Genomic DNA, 19300 nt, shown 5'->3' on the forward strand with positions numbered 1-19300 from the left:
CACTCCATACAAGTACTTTCAAAAATGACTTCCTGACACTTAAATCTATACTCGATGTTAACAAATTTCTCTTCTTCAGAAACGCTTTCCTTGCCATTGCCAGTCTACATTTTATGATGGAATTGCAGTTGAAAAATAAAAACTTCTTCGAAAGATTTCAGCCCTTGCTTCATCTACGATGATGATACGGGACTTTCTATGCTGCCCAATGCCAATGCCCTATTTATATTCATGTTTACGTACACATAATCATTGTTATTTTCTATAAGTTTAGGGCTTTTTTAAATAAATGATACATGTCAAATGGTGTATCTCTAATTTTGAGCTTCCTAAAGATTGCATACACATGAATTCTTATAATTGCCTTTATAATGACTTGTGGCATGGTACGTATCTACGTACTACTTATTAACCTGTTAAATCTAATACTGTATACTGCTTATTACCTACGCCAATACCTGGCTACAACATACAGCCTTTTCGTTCTTATTAGTAGCTTAGGGTATTTCCCTATTATACACTGCATATTTAATACACTAACCTATGTTCAATGCTGTTTCACAATTTGTTATACATCAAATGGCGTATTTATATTTAAGAGCTTCATAAAGTTTGCATATAACTCCACTGGCTATATTGTCTTTATAATGTTTTGTGGCGTTGCACGCACCTATTATCCGATAAATCCATTACTTTATATGATCATCTACCTACGTTATTAGCTGGCTATGACATACAGCCTACATAAAAAACTGTAACTTCAGTTATTATGGTTTATTTGCCAGTAACACTTTTAGCTACTCTAACAAATAACATTGTCAATTAATGAATATTCTTATTTATAAACAGTACACTTGGTATATGTCTTATCTTTTATGTAACAGTAATTTCAGTGACTCAGGGTTTTAGTGCCGTTAATAGTCTGAACTATTGTAATAAACTTGTTTAACATTTTCTGGTTTTAAGTCAGTATTACTCCGCATGCACATGTGCCCGGCCACCAGCTGAGCGTGCTGCCCGTGGTGCTCAGTTAAGGCTCAGCGTCCACGGCCCACCTGTCTGGCCCATTAGTAGAAATGACAGTCTTACGACTGTGTACTGTAGTACTAACATTTTAAGTTTGACAAGGTCAATATCTAGCATGTCTTAAGTTTATATTGTGACATTTCTGAAGAAGGCTACATTATAGCCAAAACGTAGGTGAAGTTTCTTTGCTTATGGAACTGGAGGCTAAAAGTTAACATAATTCTTAATATTAACAGATATCCTGCACACCAAAAGGTGGTGACATTCTTTGGGAATATTTATGTTGTGTTTCTTGCTTTTAACTGTTCAACTGATTTGCAGGCTATACACCTGTTTCTTAATGCTTTCACAGGCCTTGGAGGGATATACTTCCCACTAAATGTATATCTTTATAGTGTTTAAGGGAATATGTGTTACCACATTTGTACACTCCTGACATCTAGTGGCAGTCCACTGCACCAGCTGTAGTTTCTGCTTGGTGTGAAATATATTTCAGGACTGTGGGATTTTTTTATCCCACCAAACAATGGTGTTTTAATTGTTATTAGGAAGTATGGTTACAACAAAAGTAGTTTCTGGAAGGGGCTTCGGAAGTATGCTTACCACAAAATCAATCTGTCATTTGTGGTCCTTGGGAAGCATTCTCCAACCTAGGGGTATCCCAAAGCTTTTGAGAATACAATCTTACCAACATATTGTGGTAGTACATTGCACCAAGTGTATGAAAATTACTACAATCTATTTATGTTTGTTGTGGGATCACTGTTGTTGTCAGGAAACATTGATTTGCTCCTCCAATATAGATTAATGTGATATCAGCTCATATCTTTATTTTGTGATAGTTTCAAGGATTGTTTAAACATAGTGGTAAATAAATTTTATTGCAAAAGGGAAGTGGGAAATTCATTTACCTTCATAGTTTTAATATCTCACAAAGGTGCTGTAGTGATATATGCACCAATAGTGTTTCGCCCTAAATCACAGAAATTAAATTATCAAAAAAGTGAACAAAGTCAGTTGGTCACAATTAGGACAGCAAAAAAATTATTTTCGCTTAGTTGCTACAAAAAATGCGTCTGTGAAGGGGTTAAAGCTAAGTACAGACTGACTGTTCTGCAGAGATTTATTAATTTCATTCCCTCAAAGAAAGTATGTAATGAGAGAGATATTCTGTGGGCTGTTCACATGTTCATTGCTGCCTCGAATGCTTTGACCTATTCCCCATATCGTATGATGATGCATTGTTTCCATACATTTACACCATCTTACCATGTATTGTTGCAGTGTTGTTCCCATTCAGGCAGAAAAAGAATCACAGCAGAATTCTCCACTGTATAAATGGGCTGTGCTATTTTGTTTTGCCTCCTGTAGCTGCTTACTACAGCACTGTGGTTTAAATGTTTGAGAAGAATGAGAACAGAAACTATTTGGACAGATCTTGGGAATGCAATACCCTTACATTAACTAAATCCTGGCAGAGTGGAAATACATCATTACAAATGACCGAAAATCATACAGTCTCATATATGTCCTTGAAGATTCATGGAACAGATATGTCACTAAAACATGACTAATTATTTAGAGAAATGAGAACAGGAAAAATAGCTAGTTTATCTACCAAAGGACAGTATTGTTGATAGTGTTCCAATATGCTGTCATATTAATATTTTTAATTGATTGTAAAATAAGTGTATCATTTAGCAAAAAGAGAAGTAAAAGACTGCTTGACTGAAAATTAAAAGAAAGAACAGATAACGTTTCACTGAAGTAGCTTTAAAAGTGACACAGTACAACATTGTACCTGTGACTTCAACTGACAGGGAGAAATTTGAAGAACCTGTAAGTCAAAACGGGATGATAATCTAATACCACCACATGAAGAATTACATATACCTGATCTCTCTTTAAAATTTCTTCCAGAATACTTTGCAAGAATTAAAAAGTAACTAGTGTGACCAGAAACTCCTCACTATTAGTGTGTGCTTCAGTGAAAGTTCAATGAATGGTCTTGAGAGAGATGGTAGAATGTCTTGAAGCCATGTGAAAAATTCTATACTAATTAGTAGCAGAAAACTGTTTTACAGTGCACACGCGTGCCTGTGCATGTGCCTGTGCATGCGCGTGTGTGTGCAAGTTGCATATGGAAAATCGTACATCACTGCTTATTCCAGTGACAGGTTTCTAATATGATGGTGGTATTTTTGTGATATAGGGCATGTGTTTTTATATCAATTGATTTTTCCAAAACTCCTAATAAAACAATTTTGTTTAAAAAAAACATGTAAATTGTGATTTACTAGTATTTATTTTATTGCCGACTGAGCCTTCTTTGGGTAGACTAGTGTGTTGTTGCCTGAAGATGATATAAAAAGCTAAAAAACGTTATGCATTAAAAAAAGTTAGCACTCTCACTATTTGTGTACTAAAAAAATTGTTTTTTGTGGAAACTTAAATTTATACAATTTCTTTTTCCCCCCCCCAGGTACCACCACTCTCCAATTTTCCAAATCTGATGCAGGCTTTCCAGGTATGTGCTGCAACTTGTTTAGAACATTCAAATGTTAATTATTCTGTCAGAAGCCATCTGGGAAATGTAAATTGTCTAAAAAAAAACAATGAAATCCATTACAAAACAACTGATTGCATAAATTTTGGTTGGAACTGCGAGCTACTGAAAATCTGAGTGTTTATGTAATGGGCTACAAATATTTTAAATTTGTGTTTGGGCACACACAGATGGCTTTTGTGCAAGAAAAGAAAAAGAGACACACAAAATACTTTTTTTCCTCTCAGTATGGATCATAAACCGATGTTGGCAGATGAGGATCAGAGGAAGGTGGAAGCAGGAAAGGATTCAATTATTTTTAAGAGGGGATTGGAGGGAGGGGACAGAGAGGATAGATGTTGTGGAAAGGAACATTTAAGACCTCCAGTAATACATTTCTGGGACTAACACGAATAAGTGATCTCTGGTTAGTTGATGACTGTCCATAAATGTGTAGCCAAAATTGGTGAAATATATAAATCAAAATATAATGAAGCAATTATCTGAAATTTCATTTTTTTGCTGTAAAATATAAGGTCACAGGCAAGCTAGCCAAATATGTATGTTAATTCTCAATTGGTTCACTTCTGCTACAAAGTACTTAGGTAAAAGTGTTGCCTCAAGCATTTACGTCTGGAATGGGATGCACAATTCATTATAATATACTTTTCCACATGTTCTGTTGCTGTGAGTAGTCTTCTGTCTCGTAATACACTTTTATAAATAAAGAAAGATATCTCAGCATTGCAAGAAGACAACAGTGCATATTTATGCAAAGTGATTGTTCTAAGAATAATATTCTCTGTGGGTTCTAAAATTCCACCATTAAATAAGCAAGGCAAAAATCAAGATTTGAGTATCCAGGATTCTTCTTTAGCACAAATTGCAGTTCAGTGGAAACTAAGCCACCCACTCCAAGCAGTATGACACTGGCCTTATGAACTGCAGCCTCAGAGTACAATATGCTCGCAGTTAGTTTAGCAATGAAATGGTCTACAGCATCAGGAATGTTACGGTTGAAGTATTTCTGTAAGAAAGTTTAAATACAGGTACCTGAAGCTTGTTCCAAGGTAGGTTACCTTCAACCAATGCAAAACACGAGTCTCTGCATAATTCACTATTAGAGTATGTGTGTGTGTGTGTGTGTGTGTGTGTGTGTGTGTGTGTGTGTGTGTGTGTGTGGATCCCATTTGTTTGAAGAAATACATTGTTTGTTCCTAATATGTAGTTTGCTTTGTAAATGTTGTTCAGTCTGGGATTTCATCGTACATCCTGTACGTTTATCACAAGTTTGGCAGAGGACTATTTTACCGTCAGTTGTTAAAGGAAGCACTGCGAATAGAAATTGGTGTTTACAACTTTTATGACAAGTGAAGGTGTAACCTGTGCCATGGTTAGCTTAAATGCGACTGACTGTTCCACATTGTGAAGCATTTGAGAACAAGAAAGGAAACTGGTTTAATGAGTCATTGTCATTTGCCTCAAACTTTTACAATAATAGCTTGGTGTTAATGGGACTGCTGGCAGTATGAGAAACACAATAACAAAACTTAAAATCATTTTTTTTCGTTGCTAAATAATGAAAATTTATGGGACTTACAAAAATGTATAATATTTCTGAAATAATATTAAAAATTTTACAGTTGTGTAGTATAATGTTAAATATGTATTACACTTCAAAATATGTAATTTAAAATTTTGTATTGAGGATCCTTTCAGTGTAATTTACTGATGTTTTATATTAAAAACAAAGATTCCAAGACTTACCAAGCGGGAAAGCGCTGGTAGATAGGCACAATAAATAAAACACACAAACACACACACAGAATTTCGAGCTTTCGCAACCGGTGGCTGCTTTGTCAGGAAAGAGGAAAGGAAAAGGAAAGATGAAAGGATGTGGGTTTTAAGGGAGAGGGTAAGGAGTCATTCCAATCCCGGGAGCGGAAAGACTTATCTTAGGGGGGAAAAAAGGATAGGTATATACTCACGCACACGCACACACATATCCATCCATCCATACATACACAGACACAAGCAGACATATTTGTGTCTGTGTATGGATGGATGGATGGATGGATGTGTGTGTGTGTGTGTGGGGGGGGGGGGGGGGGGGGGGCGCGCAGTGCACATACCTATCCTTTTTTCCCCCTAAGGTAAGTCTTTCAGCTCCCGGGATTGGAATGACTCCTTACCCTCTCCCTTAAAACCCACATCCTTTCATCTTTCCTTTTCTTTCCCTCTTTCCTGACGAAGCAGCCGCCTGTTGCGAAAGCTCAAAATTCTGTGTGTGTGTTTGTGTGTTTTATTTATTGTGCCTATCTACCAGCACTTTCCCGCTTGGTAAGTCTTGGAATCTTTGTTTTTAATATATTTTTCCCACGTGGAAGTTTCTTTCTATTTTATTTACTGATGATTTAGTTTTTCTTAGAACTACGTGTATAGGAACAGGCTCTATTCATAACACTAAGAAACCTCCAATGGAATAGAACAATGGAAGTGTCACAGTAGTATATAGTACTGGCTGCATTACTCAGCTTTATTCAGCCAGAGTTGAGGGTTAGCATTAAATAAGGTATTTTATTTCTATTAAATAATTTTTTATTTTGTGGCTTCCTAACATTTTCTTAAGAAAACTCTTGCTTAAATAGGTGTGATTTTAGGTTTTCGTGGCATAGGAAGATCTTGAATAGTTCTCAGGTATTCAGCTGGGTAGCGTTGTCTAAAAGGCATTATTCCACATTGTGAAGCATTTGAGAACAAGAAAGGAAACTGCTTTAATGAGTCATTGTCATTTGCCTCAAACTTTTACAATATAGCCGACTACTTGCCATATTCAGGTGTCTCTGATGACTGTGTGGTATCTGCTAGGTTCAGGCATCCCTGACGACTGAGTGATATCTGCTGAGTGCTTAAATACTATTTTCACAGTCTTGTTGTTTAGACTTGTAAATGAAGAAATTTATGCTACAGTATCCACATACCTTGTGCATTTTTCCAATCATTGTCACCAGTTCGATTCAGTACCTCTTCAAATGGTATACAATCTACCTATCTAAGATTCAGCATTTGTTGTTGTCAGCGGCATTTTCTCAGATGTTCTGCAGATATTTGCAATTTCATTTTTGCAGTGTGTAGGTGGAGATAGCCCAAACAAATACTGATCATCACATCTTTCATGCGATGCCCAGTGCTGACGGAATCGGTTGTTTGCCATTATAAACAAAATTATTTTTGAAGTGGTACTCCATCAAACCTACACAATATCATTGTCCATTCCCACTGCACCCACTCCCAGTCTCTTGCCACATGGCTCATAACCCTGCAATATACAGGGTCCCACTAAAACCTCCCCGATGTCAAGGACCCAGGAGAGGAAAACCACAGTAGATACTACGAAGAAAAATGCACCACATTGTAGAGCATCTCAAAAAATTTATATTCCTGCCTCAGAAGTGTCAAGTATAGTCTTCAGAGTTCAGCATGGTCGCATGAAGTAAAAATGGCGACTCCACAGCAGCTCGCATAAGCAATAATGTGGTTTGCAGAAACAAAATCAACAATGACTATGCAAATAAGTTATAATCATATGTATGAATGTGATCCATCTGAGGTGAAAACAATTGAGGAATGGTATATGAAGTTTCTGGCAACAGGAATTGTTCTGAAGCATTCTAGTGGTGCACGTTACGGAGTTTCAGGAGAGACAGTGGAGGACATCAGATACACATTTCTCAGAAGCCCACGTAAGTCAATTTGTTGAGCATCTAGGCAACTTGATGTACCTCAGTTAACATTGCATTGTGTAGTTCACCAGCGTCATCGTACGTGTGCTTACAAAAGTGCAAATTCTGCAACATCTGATGCCAAACGATAACCCATGCCAACAATAATTTGCTGCAGATATGCTGCAGCATATTGATATGCTTGCCAGCTTATTGATATGGATGCCAGCTTCCTGGAAAGATGTTTATTCTCAGACAAGGCTACATTTCATCTATCAGGAAGGATTAATAGGCATAATGTGCAGATTTGGGGTTCGCAAAATCCACAGATTGTCATTGAGCATGTTCACGATAGCCCTAAACTAAACGTTTGGTGTGGACTAATGCACGACAGGATTGTTGGACCGTTCTTCTTTGCGGAACAAACAGTGAATGGGTCAGTGTATCTGGACATGTTGAAGCAGTTTGTGTACCCTCAGATAAGACTTGCAACCCAACATAATTTTTCAATAAGATGGAGCTCCGCTGCATTGGTCAACGGCTGTTCACAAGTCCCTGGATAATAAATTTCCCAATAGTTGGGTAAGATGCGGAGGACACATTGCCTGGCCACCACGTTCACCCGACATTACACCGCTTGATTTCTTCATATGGGGATTCGTGTATGTGACCAATGTGGACAATATTCCTACATTACGACATAGTATCACTAATGCGATTACAACAATAACAGAGGAAATGTTACAAATAACTTGGCAAGAAATTGAATATACTCTCTATATTCTTCATGCTACAAATGGTTCACATGTAGAGGTGTATTGATGATAAATAAATAAATTCTTTGAGATGCTCTAAAATGTGGTGCATTATTCATTGTCGCATCTAGTGTGTGTGTGTGTGTGTGTGTGTGTGTGTGTGTGTGTGTGTGTGTGTGTGTGTGTGTGCTTGCTTGCTTGCTTGCTTGCTTGCTTTTTTCTTTTCTTTTTTTCTTCTTTTCCTTTTTTTTTCTCCCCCCCCCCCCCCTCCCCCTCCCCCTCCCCCTCCCCCCTCTGTCCTGTGTCGTTCATATCAGGGAGGTTTGAGTGGGACACCCTGTACATGTCCCATACATTCTCCCACTACCATCTACCCCAGACCTGTCACAGCCATCTCCTGCCCCCTCAAAAGGAGGGCTGCCTGTGAAAGCAGCTATGATGTACAAATTGAGCTGCAAGCACTATGCGTCATTCTGCATGGCCATGTCAATGAACAAACTGTCTGCTGCGCGAATGGCAACCACCGAACTGCAGCCTAGAGACAGCTATATCACGCAGTTAGTGAAAATGTTGCCCAACAGGATGTGCTTCACTTTAGTGGCTGTTTCACAGCTTGTTCTATTTGGATATACACATCAGGAAAAAAAGTAGTTCCTAATTCTCATGTGGTGAATACTCAGTTTGAGTTGATAAAGTTGTCTTTACCCAAACTATCTGTATGTCACAAAACATGTTAGATCCATTGTTCTGCACAGTGTTCACCCAGTCCAATAATTATCCTGCATGACTGCCAGTGTGTCAGGAGTGGAGCGATAAACTCGGAACCTCTAGCTGTGATGTTATCCTAGAGTTTCAATTGTTTACTGAGCAGTGGCCATTCAAATGGGTGCCGTAGTTGCAGCCAATTTCTGGACATTGTGTTTCTCAGTGCTGCTTGTTAATTCCTAGTAGCATAGTGACTTCTTGTCACCCGTCCTGGATATTATCTGTTTATTACAACACAGCTAGTTGGCTATACATTGTTCTCTGTACTTAAAATCCCTTTTGGTGATTACTATCAGGGACTTGAATTTCCTTGTTGGTCTATGTGTCACTTACAGCCTAAATTTGAAAATAATATGCACCCAGTTGTTTTCATTGACACATAAGTAACAAGTAGTGCTTTCCAACTGTTTTCAAGGGAAAATACAGTGATACAGCAGTTAAACCTGTCTCCACTAAGGCAATCCTTCCTACAAAGGGCGTGATGTTTGGCACATGAAAGTCAGACATTTTGAAAGGACATTTGTGTTGAGAAAGCTTAATGATCTTCGTTATGTTGGGATTTATGTGTCTCTGGAATGTGTCCTAAATCCATTGAAGTTCCACCAAATAATGGGAATCATTAATTGGTTAAAGATTTCTTTCTCTTTTTTCTGCTCTGATATTGTGTGATGTGCACCACAAAGACAGTGGAGGGACAATTTGGTTTCTGCAGAGACCATCTGTGTTAATGATACTGTACTACTTCTTCCTCCTCCTCCTCCTTCTCCTTGTTGTTGTTGTTTTTCTTTTTGTGTGGAAAAGTTGGTCAGTTTAGATGTGAAGATCAATGCACTAGATTCTTCCATAAATATCCTAATACTTAAGTGGCTTAGTGTTGTGTCCATTGTCAATTTTTGACGTAGTATAAGCATATTCACATATGCAGTGGATACGCTAAGTTGTCATTGTGCTATAGTTTTAACTGAATGACTGAATTAATATGGCTGCAACAAAAGAGGTGGCTAATGACCAAGGCAGCATTGTTTGAACAGTCCACTGGTGTACTGCCAGGGCATAGTGTCCAATAGGCACAATATTTCGGCCATCAGACATGTCAACATCATCAGGTGCAGTGACGAACTGAGCTTCTGAGGGCATGCACCTGACATTTTCTCCCCCACCACCACCACCACCACCACCACCACCACCACCACCACCACCACCACCACCACAGGCCGTTCCCTCCACAGTGCTTGCCCAAGGGCATGCATCGGCTGTCACAGAGACATTTGTGTCGGTGTCTGTGGTAGTGTTGATGTAGTTGCCGTGTCTACTGGATCATTGTATTTGCAGAGTGTCTTCTTAATTAGACCCAGTGCTGTATTGGTGGGCTGAAGAGTGCGTGGAAGAAAAATTCACATTGATCAGTATTTGCATGCAGATAACTACCACCAACCTGTGCAGAGGAATGGGTTGCTAAAAATACTATTACACAGGGTGCACACCATTTCAGGTGCTGTGTGTCTGCCCTCGGAACTAGAACACATCAGAACTATGTTTCAAAAAAATAGATAATCAAAATGGCAGTTCAAGCATCCTCTTTGCCCATCATTACTTTACGACCTATGGAGACGAGAGAAATCAGAGGAAGAGATAACCACAGCCTTTATACGGTACACCAGCACACTATCAGGAAAAGTCTTGCACATACGGAAAGAGCACTGTGTAAGAACTATCTTTTGCCCGCTTACTGAAAGATGAGCGTTATTGGGGAGTGTCGAAGATGGTATTGGTTTGTGGAAGCCTGGGGTGTATCAGATTCCATGCCAGTGTGGTAAGACGTATATTGGATAAACAGTGTGCACCATTAAAGTTTGTTGCTGAGAACTCCAGCAGCAAATTCAGCTAATGTACTCCAACAATTAGACAGTCACTGAGTAGTTTGTCAGAAAAACATGCTAGAGAATATGCATTTACCAGGATTTTAGCACAAACTTCCAAATACTGGGACAGTGTCATTAGAGAATCCATCAAAATTCCCACCAGGGATAATCTTATCAGTCAGACTGTAGCCATAATCTCAGCAAGACTTGTAAAACCAGCACTGGGTGTAACTAAGAATACATTCAGCAAACACAATGATCTGGTGAATGAGGAGGACAAAGCAACTATATCAACACTATCACAGACACCAAAACAAGCTTCTCTGTGACTTGTCAATGTGTGCCCTTGGGTGTTGAACCATGGAGGGAACAACTGGGGGTGAGGGAGGGGAATATAGGTTGGTTGCAAGTCCTCAGGAGGTCAACTTGTCAGGGCACCTGACGATGGCAACATGTCTGACAGCTGAAACATTGTCTGCTCGACACTATGAACCAGTAGCACACCCAAGGACTGCTCGATCAACAAATATGCCAGATTCTTCTGCTCCATATGCTGTTTGCCAGTGCTTACTAAATCTTCAAGCAGTGGTTGTAAATCTAAATTGTTGTCGTTAAAGCACCTCATATAGGGCCTCTACAGGGTTATTGAATAATGAGTGGTTGAAGTATCCTGAAATCTGCTGCATTTGACGAAATAATTTTTCAGAAGCATCTATAGTTGGTAATTGAGTAAAATATTGCAGTGTAAGCTGCTCGCTTTCCATATTGCTGAGGAATTTGCCACCACGTCCTTCCCCAAAAAAGAGAGAGGTCTTGATAATTTCCAATGTTGTTCTTATTCATTATGAATACAATATTTTGTTTGTGATTTTTATCTTTCTGTTGTACATCAACTTCCTCTTTCTGTCCATGATTGTGCTTTACTTCAGTGATTATTATTGAGAGGTAAAAGATTGATTTAATTATTATTGTTGCAGATGTAAGTTTCACAAACATCACATTGTTATTGTTTTTACTTTCAGTCTTTCCCTGCCTACTCCCAAGATGCATTATTGGGAGCTTTATTTGGCGGGGGTTCTCTGGCTGATCTCTTATCTTCTTTTCCTGATCACAGTTACGTGGAAGGACAGTCTGTATTCCTCGATTTCTTGATGACAATGGTAAGTATTTCTGTTAATTAAAACAGAAACTCAAAAGTTTAATTAATTATTGATGAGCCTTTCTTTTTTTATGGACACTTAAGAGTATTTTGTGAGATGTTAAGATTATTTCACCAGATATGCAACATAGTCAAGATTTAGTGGAAAGAAATTATGTAAAGATCTTTATGCAACTAGAAAAAATGTGAGCTATAGCAATTTGAAATTTCAGTTTTGAAATTCGTTTTTGGACTGCACTTCAATGAGTATTATGTCTTTGTTATCCAGCTGATTGAAGCTTCTGATTCCATGACACTAGCATCAACCTTTTGTCTGCGTCATGTTATTGTATGTTGGTGTTTGTTAGATGGGATGCAATTTTATAAACATCAAATGAGTTGCATAAGTATTCTGTCTGGGACGTATTACATTAATATGCTGCTGAAATGTCCTACAGTTTTCAGCCTTATTTATGGGCATCATGATTACTCAATACCACAGCTATTCAGTGAGTGATTACCTTTATTCCTTCCGTTATTTACATTTTTACATTGCATATCTGGAAATAAACTTTTCAGTCTTAAAAAGTTGACATCTTTAGACATAATACTTATTTAGAATACCACGAGGGAGAGCTGTAGAGAAGTTACTGTTCACACATTACATAAATGATCTGATGGATAACATTGGAGGCTTCTTCAGGCTCTTTGCAGATTTTTGTGTGTAGGGAAGCTGCAACACCAGGAGACTAAAGAGTTCTTGAAGAGGATAAACACTTGGTACGTTGGTGACCATCAGTGTTAATAAATTAATGTATTCTGCATAAATAGCCTGAAAGATCATTATTGATTGCACTGTTGCCAATAAGTCACTTCAAAGGGTTCGAGAAAAATCTGATATAAGGCTGAAATTGATTTAAAAAAAATAAATGGTCTACAAAACACTTGTTTGGCTAATTCTTGAGATTGCATGATAGTCCAGTACTCGTAACAGGTAGGATTAAATGAGGAAATAGTGAAGATTGCAAGCAGAGCTTCACATTTCAACATGCTTTCACTTAATACACACAACAGTATTACTGAGATGCTCATCCAAGTCCATTGGCAGATAACTGCAAGAGAAGCATTGTGCATCACCATTAAAATTATGAGTACAGACATTCCCAGAAGAATCTGGAAAGATATTCTTTCATGACACATTAATTTCGTGGCTTAACTAAAATTGTAAAATCATAAAAATTGTCATGTGGAGACTCACCACCATTTGCTTCCACACACCATTCACAAGTTGAACAAGAAATAGGGGGAGAGTTTTGTACTAGAAGTACCCTCAGCTACAGAGCGTGAAGTAACATGGGGAAACAATATTGCATAACTAATTCTGTGTTAATTTGCTGTATAAATTGAAAGTGAGTGCAATCACAGCACTAAGTTATTGCTTTTTAAGTTTCTCTCCATGTTTGAAAGCAGTTCCTGACTCTAGGCTTCAGCTGATAGAAATGGGCACCTTTTTACAAGACAGTCTTTTCACCGAGTAAGAAATCTTGGCGTACTTGAACATAATTGACAAAAGTAGATTAGATTTCGAGAGTGATTGGCAGCTGCCAACCATTTCAACATTCGTCAGTCATCTACAGATCTTCCTTCATTTCTCTCTAGTCCTCTTACTTTGCTAGGCAACAGCAGCATCTGTGAACAGACCCACAGATCTTAAGAGTCTCCAGCTATGGAATATATCATTCATAATGCAACTAATTCAACAAAAATTATCTGTTTTTGAAAATCTAATGTAAATTAAAAAAAACCTTCATATGTGTGTTCTCCTGCTGCGGCTTGGTGAGCAGATTCATTATGCAATTACTTGGAATTCACAACTCTTTTTTACCTCATTTTGTTTATGTAGTGTTCTTTCATTTAGTTTTCATGGTAAAGGACTGAAAATTTGCAATTTCTACAGTAACAGTAGGTCACTGACTCGAGCATGGCAACGGAGAGAGATTTGAAAAAGACTGTTACACAGTATTGTTTCTTCAGTGTCAGTATGTAGATGTAGATTACATGAATTATATTCTATGTATCCCATTGAGTGTGCTCCCTGTAATTTGAGGATAAATCAAAGGTGTAGATTTTACTGAAGTGTGGTACAATAGAATGACTCAACTTCATAAAACATTATATATTACAATGCTAAAGTCAGTATGAGGATACTCTTCAATGGTGTTGGATGTGCCTAATAGAAAATTCTGTAATTCATTCTTGAATGTGACTTTATTGTGCACAAGATATTTAATATGCTATGACAGGTTTGTGAGTAAAGATATGTCCATAAATCTGACCTCTTTCTTTATAAATGTTAAACCACTTTGTACAGGCTGTTTTTGGTCCTAGAATCATAATTGTGCTTTCCACACTGTTTCATTGAGTAAAGAGAAATATTTGTATTTCCAGAGAATGTTAATGGTATCAGTAAGAAATATTCCTTCAAAAACTGTATCTTACAATTCTTTTCTGGAAATTTATCACTGTTACTAGAATTTTCCTAAAAATGATAAAATAGCTAATTAGTGACTGAAAAATGTATAGTTTCTAACTTTAAATAAGCTAAGTAAGACACTTTATTAAATCTAAAATTAAAGATTTGCTTTTAAGTTTGTGATCTGCTTATAGTACCAACTACTTTCTGATTATTATTTTGTTAAATAGATCATGATGATATTCTATCATCTATCTAGGTGAATGTAGTCTGCTTGTTTGACATTGGGCTTTGGATTCTAAACTGTTATTTGCCAAAAATGTAGTATATTAAGAGTTCATAAATTTTTCTGTTACCTCTCCTGTGGTCTGGTGGCTGGCGATTTTATTCCCTGACCAGAAGACCATGTTTTAATTCCTAGTGACTGTGATGTTTATCTACATCCACATACATACTGTTTCAGGGCTGTAGGATAGTGATAGGATTGAGTTGGATACATGCCCTATGTTTCACAATACTTTTTAAGCACACAATACGTATCACACATGATTTGTTTAGATAAAAACTTATCAACACACGGCCCTTGCATTTAGCAAACTACCGGTTTGCATTTAGTAGTAATTATCCGAATAATAGAGCTGCCTCAAAAATTCCTCAAAAGGAGCATTGCTAGTATCTACGGCATAACTGGTGACAACAGCTGGCATGGAGTCCCATTACATTTGTCAACACTTCAGTCATCTGCCAGCTTAAATTGCCCCCCCCCCCCCCCCCCTCCAACACACACACAGAGACAATGATGGCCATGCTAGCCTGACAGTTGGTGTGACCTCCAACTCAAACCCAAGACATCACAGTGCATTTCTGTCCTGTGGCCAGTGCAAGGACAGCTGCACCCTTTATGTAGCCCACACAATGCTCTTGCTAGGAAATACAAATCCCATGTGGGCACTGTTGGAAAATCGGAGTTGTTCATCACAGTCCTTTCCCAGCTCCTTTCCCCATCCTACGAAAAAGCTCTAAATGGATGAGAATTTGGGTTTTGCACTAGATAATAGTCACATAATTGCAATTGACCTTTGAAAAACTCACTTCTAGCTTAGCAGTTCTTTTAGTGTCACTATTATTTTAACAATATTGTGAAAAGGAAAGTTACTACTCACCATATATAGCGGAGATGCTGAGTCGCAGACAGGCACAACAAAACGACTGTCACAAATATAGCTTTTGGCCTGTAAGGTGACACACCAAGGATGCGAGGGACGTCGAGCATGTCCCACGTGTCCCCCATTTGGCCCACTGCTGTGGCTGCCCCGGATACTGTCTGCACTGAGGTTGACCCCTCACCTGTAGTCGAGTGGGAGATCATTCCAAAGTCTGGCAGGTAGTGAAAAACTTTCCACCAGGGCCGATTGCAGGGCCTAACCAGTTCATTTGGCGAACAGGTTTCAGGTGTTATCTGTGGCTGACAATGTCTCTGAGCCAGGTGCAATCATCCACCCTGTTCCAGAGCGAGCTTCTCCCCCTGCAGGGTCTGGACATGGAGATTTGCTGGTAGTTGGGACTCAAACATCAGGCGTGTAATGGGTCCCCTTAGGAACATGGCTGCCAAGAAGGGGAAGGAAGCCAGTGTGTGCACTCTGTGTGCGTACCGGGAGGAGTCATTTTGGATGTGGAAAGGGTGCTTCTGGATGCCATGAAGAGTACAGAGTGCCGCCAACTGCAGGTGGTGGCTCGTGTCAGTACCAATGTTGTGTGTCGCTTTCGACAGGACGAGATTCTCTCTGATTTCGGGCGGCTAGCGGAAATGGTAAAGACTGCCAGTCTTGCTTGTGAGATTAAGGCGGAGCTCACCAACTGCAGCATTGTCGATAGAACCGACTGTGGTCCTTTGGTGCAAAGCCGAGTGGAGGGTCTGAATCAGAGGCTCAGGCAGTTCTGTGACTGTGAAGACCGCAGATTCCTTTACTTGCGACATCGGGTGGTGGGTTCCCAGGTTCCACTTAATAAATCAGGAGTCCACTACACACAGGAAGCGGCTACATGGGTAGCAGGGGCCGTGTGGAAGGGACTTAATTGTTTTTTGGGTTAGAGGGTTCCAGGGAACCACAGAAAGGGCTCCGTCTAAAAGGGGACAGGTAAAATCAGAGTTAGTTAGTTCTAGAACGATCGGTATTGTAGTTGTAAATTGTCAAAGCTGTGTTGGGGAAGAACCGGAGCTCCAAGCCCTAATAGAAAGCACTGAAGCTCAAATAGTTACAGGTACAGAAAAGTGGCCAGAGCTGGAAATAAGTTCAGCCAAAATTTTTTTCAAACAATATAACAGTGTTTAGAAAGGATATATTAAACACAGTTGGTGGTGAAGTATTTATTTCTGTCAGAAGTAGTTTGCCTTGTAGTGAATTTGAAATAGAGTTCCTGCAAAATAGTATGGGTAGAGGTTATACTTGACAATCGGACTAAACTATTAATTGGATAGTTTTTCTGACTCAGAAAATATAGTTGCTGAACAGTTCAAAGGGAATTTCAGTCTCATTAGAAATAGGCACCACACTTACACAATTATAGTTGGTGGTGACTTCAATCTACCCTCAATATGCTGGAAAAATTAATACGTTTAAAGCTAGCAGAAAGCATAAAACATCATCCAGAATTTTACTGAATGCCTTCTCAGAAAATTATTTTGAACAATTAGTTCATGAGCCCACTCGAAGCGTAAATGGTTGCGAAAGCATACTTGACCTTTTAGCAACAAATAATGCTGAACGAATAGTGAGTATTGTGACAAATGCTGGGATTAGTGACTACAAGGCAGTTGCTGCTAGGCTGAATGCTGTAACACACACAACCATCAAAAAGAAATGCAAAGTATATCTATTTAAAAATGATGATAAAAGTGCTCTTAGCACTGTTTTAAGAGACAGTATTCACTCCTTCCAATCTGATCATGTAAGCATAGAAAAGTTGTGGAATGATTCCAAAGAGTTAGTATCGATAGCAATTGAGGGATATATATATATAATTTAAAAGAACACAAAATCCCCAAGACTGGCAAAGTTTTACAGAAGTTCGAAATACAGCATGTACTTCAATACGAGATGCTTTTAATAATTTCCATAACAAAACTCTGTCTCGAAATCTGGAAGAAGACCCAAAGAGATTCTGGTCAAACATAAAGCACACCAGTGGCAAGACACAATCAGTGCCTTCACTGTGTGATAAAAATGATGAAGTCACTGATGACAGCGCGACTAAGGCACAGTTATTAAACACTGTTTTCTGAAACTCCTACAACAAAGAAGACAAAGTAAATATTCCTGAATTCCAATCAAGAACAACTGCCAAGATGAGAAACATAGTAGATATCCTCGGTGTCGCAAAGAAGTGTAAATCACTTAGTAAAGTCAAGGCTTCTGGTCGAGATTGTATACATTTCAGCTTCCTGTCAGAGTATGCTTAAACAATAGCTCCACATTTAGCAATTATATACAACCGCTTGCTCACAGAAAGACCATACCTAAACACTGGAAAATTACTCAAGTCACACCAATACCCAAAAAGGGTAGTAGGAGTAATCTGTTGAATTACAGGCTCGTATCACTAACATGGATTTGCAGTAGGGTTTTGGAACATATACTGTGTTCGAACATTATGAAGCACCTCGAAGAAAACAATTTATTGACTCATAGTCGGCACGGATTCAGAACATATCATTCTTACAAAACTAGCTCACTCATGAAGTAATGCGTGCTATTGACCAGGATGTCGAATTGATTCCATATTTTTAGATTTCTAGAAGGCTTTCGAATCGTTTCTTACAAGCGTCTTTTAACCAAACTGCGTTCCTATGGTATATCGCCTCAGTTGTGCTACTGGATTTGTGATTTCCTGTCAGAAAGGTCACAGTTAGTAGTAAAAGATGGAATGTCATCAGGTAAAACAGAAGTAATATCTGGCATTCCCCAAGGAAGTGTTATAGGCTCTCTATTGTTCCTGATCTATATTAGTGATACAGGAGACAATCTCAGTAGCCATCTTAGACTGTTTGCAGATGATGCTGTCATTTACTGTCTTGTAAAGTCATCAGATGACCAAAACGAATTGCAAAATGATTTGGATAAGCTATCTGCATGGTGCGAAGAGTAGCAATTGACCCTGGATGAAGAAAAGTGTGAAGTTATTCACATGATTACTAAAGGAAATCCACAAAATTTCGACTACGTGATAAGTCAGACAAATCTGAGGGCTGTAAATTCAGCTAAATATTTAGGGATTGCAATTACAAATAACCTAAATTGGAACAATCACAAGGATAATGTTGTGGGTAGAGCAAAGCAAAAACTGGCAGAACACATAGAAGGTGCAACAGGTCTACTAAAGAGACTGCTTATATCACACTTGTCCGCCCTATTCTGGAGTATTGCTTTGCGGTGTGGGATCTGCATCAGGTAGGACTGACAGATGACATCAAAAAAGTACAAAGGAGGACAGCTCATTTTGTATTACTGTGAAATAGGGGAGATAGTGCTTCAGGCATGATACATGAATTGGGAGTGGCAGTCATTAAAACGAAGGAGTTTTTCGTTGCGATGGGATCTTCTCATGAAATTTCAATCACCAGTTTTCTCCTGTGATTGCGAAAACATTCTATTGGCACTGATCTATTTAGGAAGAAATTGTCATCGTGATAAAATAGGAGAAATCAGGGCTCACAAAGAAATATTTAAGTGCTTGTTTTTCCCGTGCGCCATTCTAGAATGGAAAGGTAGACAGACAACTTGAAGGTGGTTTATTGAACGCTCTGCCAGGCATTTTATTGTGAATAGAGGAGTAATCATGTAGATGTAGCTGCCCAATTTGTTTTACTATCTCATTTTCTCTTGTGATCCTAATGAATTTTCTTGTTAATAATATAAAGTATAATCTTATGTTAGTTCTGTAAAAATATCTGAATATGCAGTGATTAACAATTATAATTTTGCTCATTTCTAAGTACTGTTGAAGCATTTTTGCA

General features: G+C 38.5%; 1 protein-coding gene across 8 annotated transcripts in view; it reads left to right on the top strand.

Annotated features, from left to right (window-relative positions):
* Nucleotides 1-19300, top strand: part of LOC126275354 (large proline-rich protein BAG6-like) — a 229037-nt gene that overhangs the window by 163533 nt on the left and 46204 nt on the right. For all 8 annotated transcript variants that reach the window (XM_049977192.1, XM_049977196.1, XM_049977189.1 and 5 more), the window contains exons 15-16: nucleotides 3509-3553; nucleotides 11698-11835. In XM_049977192.1, the coding sequence (XP_049833149.1) occupies nucleotides 3509-3553; nucleotides 11698-11835 (183 nt within the window). The remainder of the gene's footprint in view (nucleotides 1-3508; nucleotides 3554-11697; nucleotides 11836-19300) is intronic.

This window comes from Schistocerca gregaria, chromosome 1 (assembly GCF_023897955.1).
Source record: "Schistocerca gregaria isolate iqSchGreg1 chromosome 1, iqSchGreg1.2, whole genome shotgun sequence".
NCBI lineage: Eukaryota > Metazoa > Arthropoda > Insecta > Orthoptera > Acrididae > Schistocerca > Schistocerca gregaria.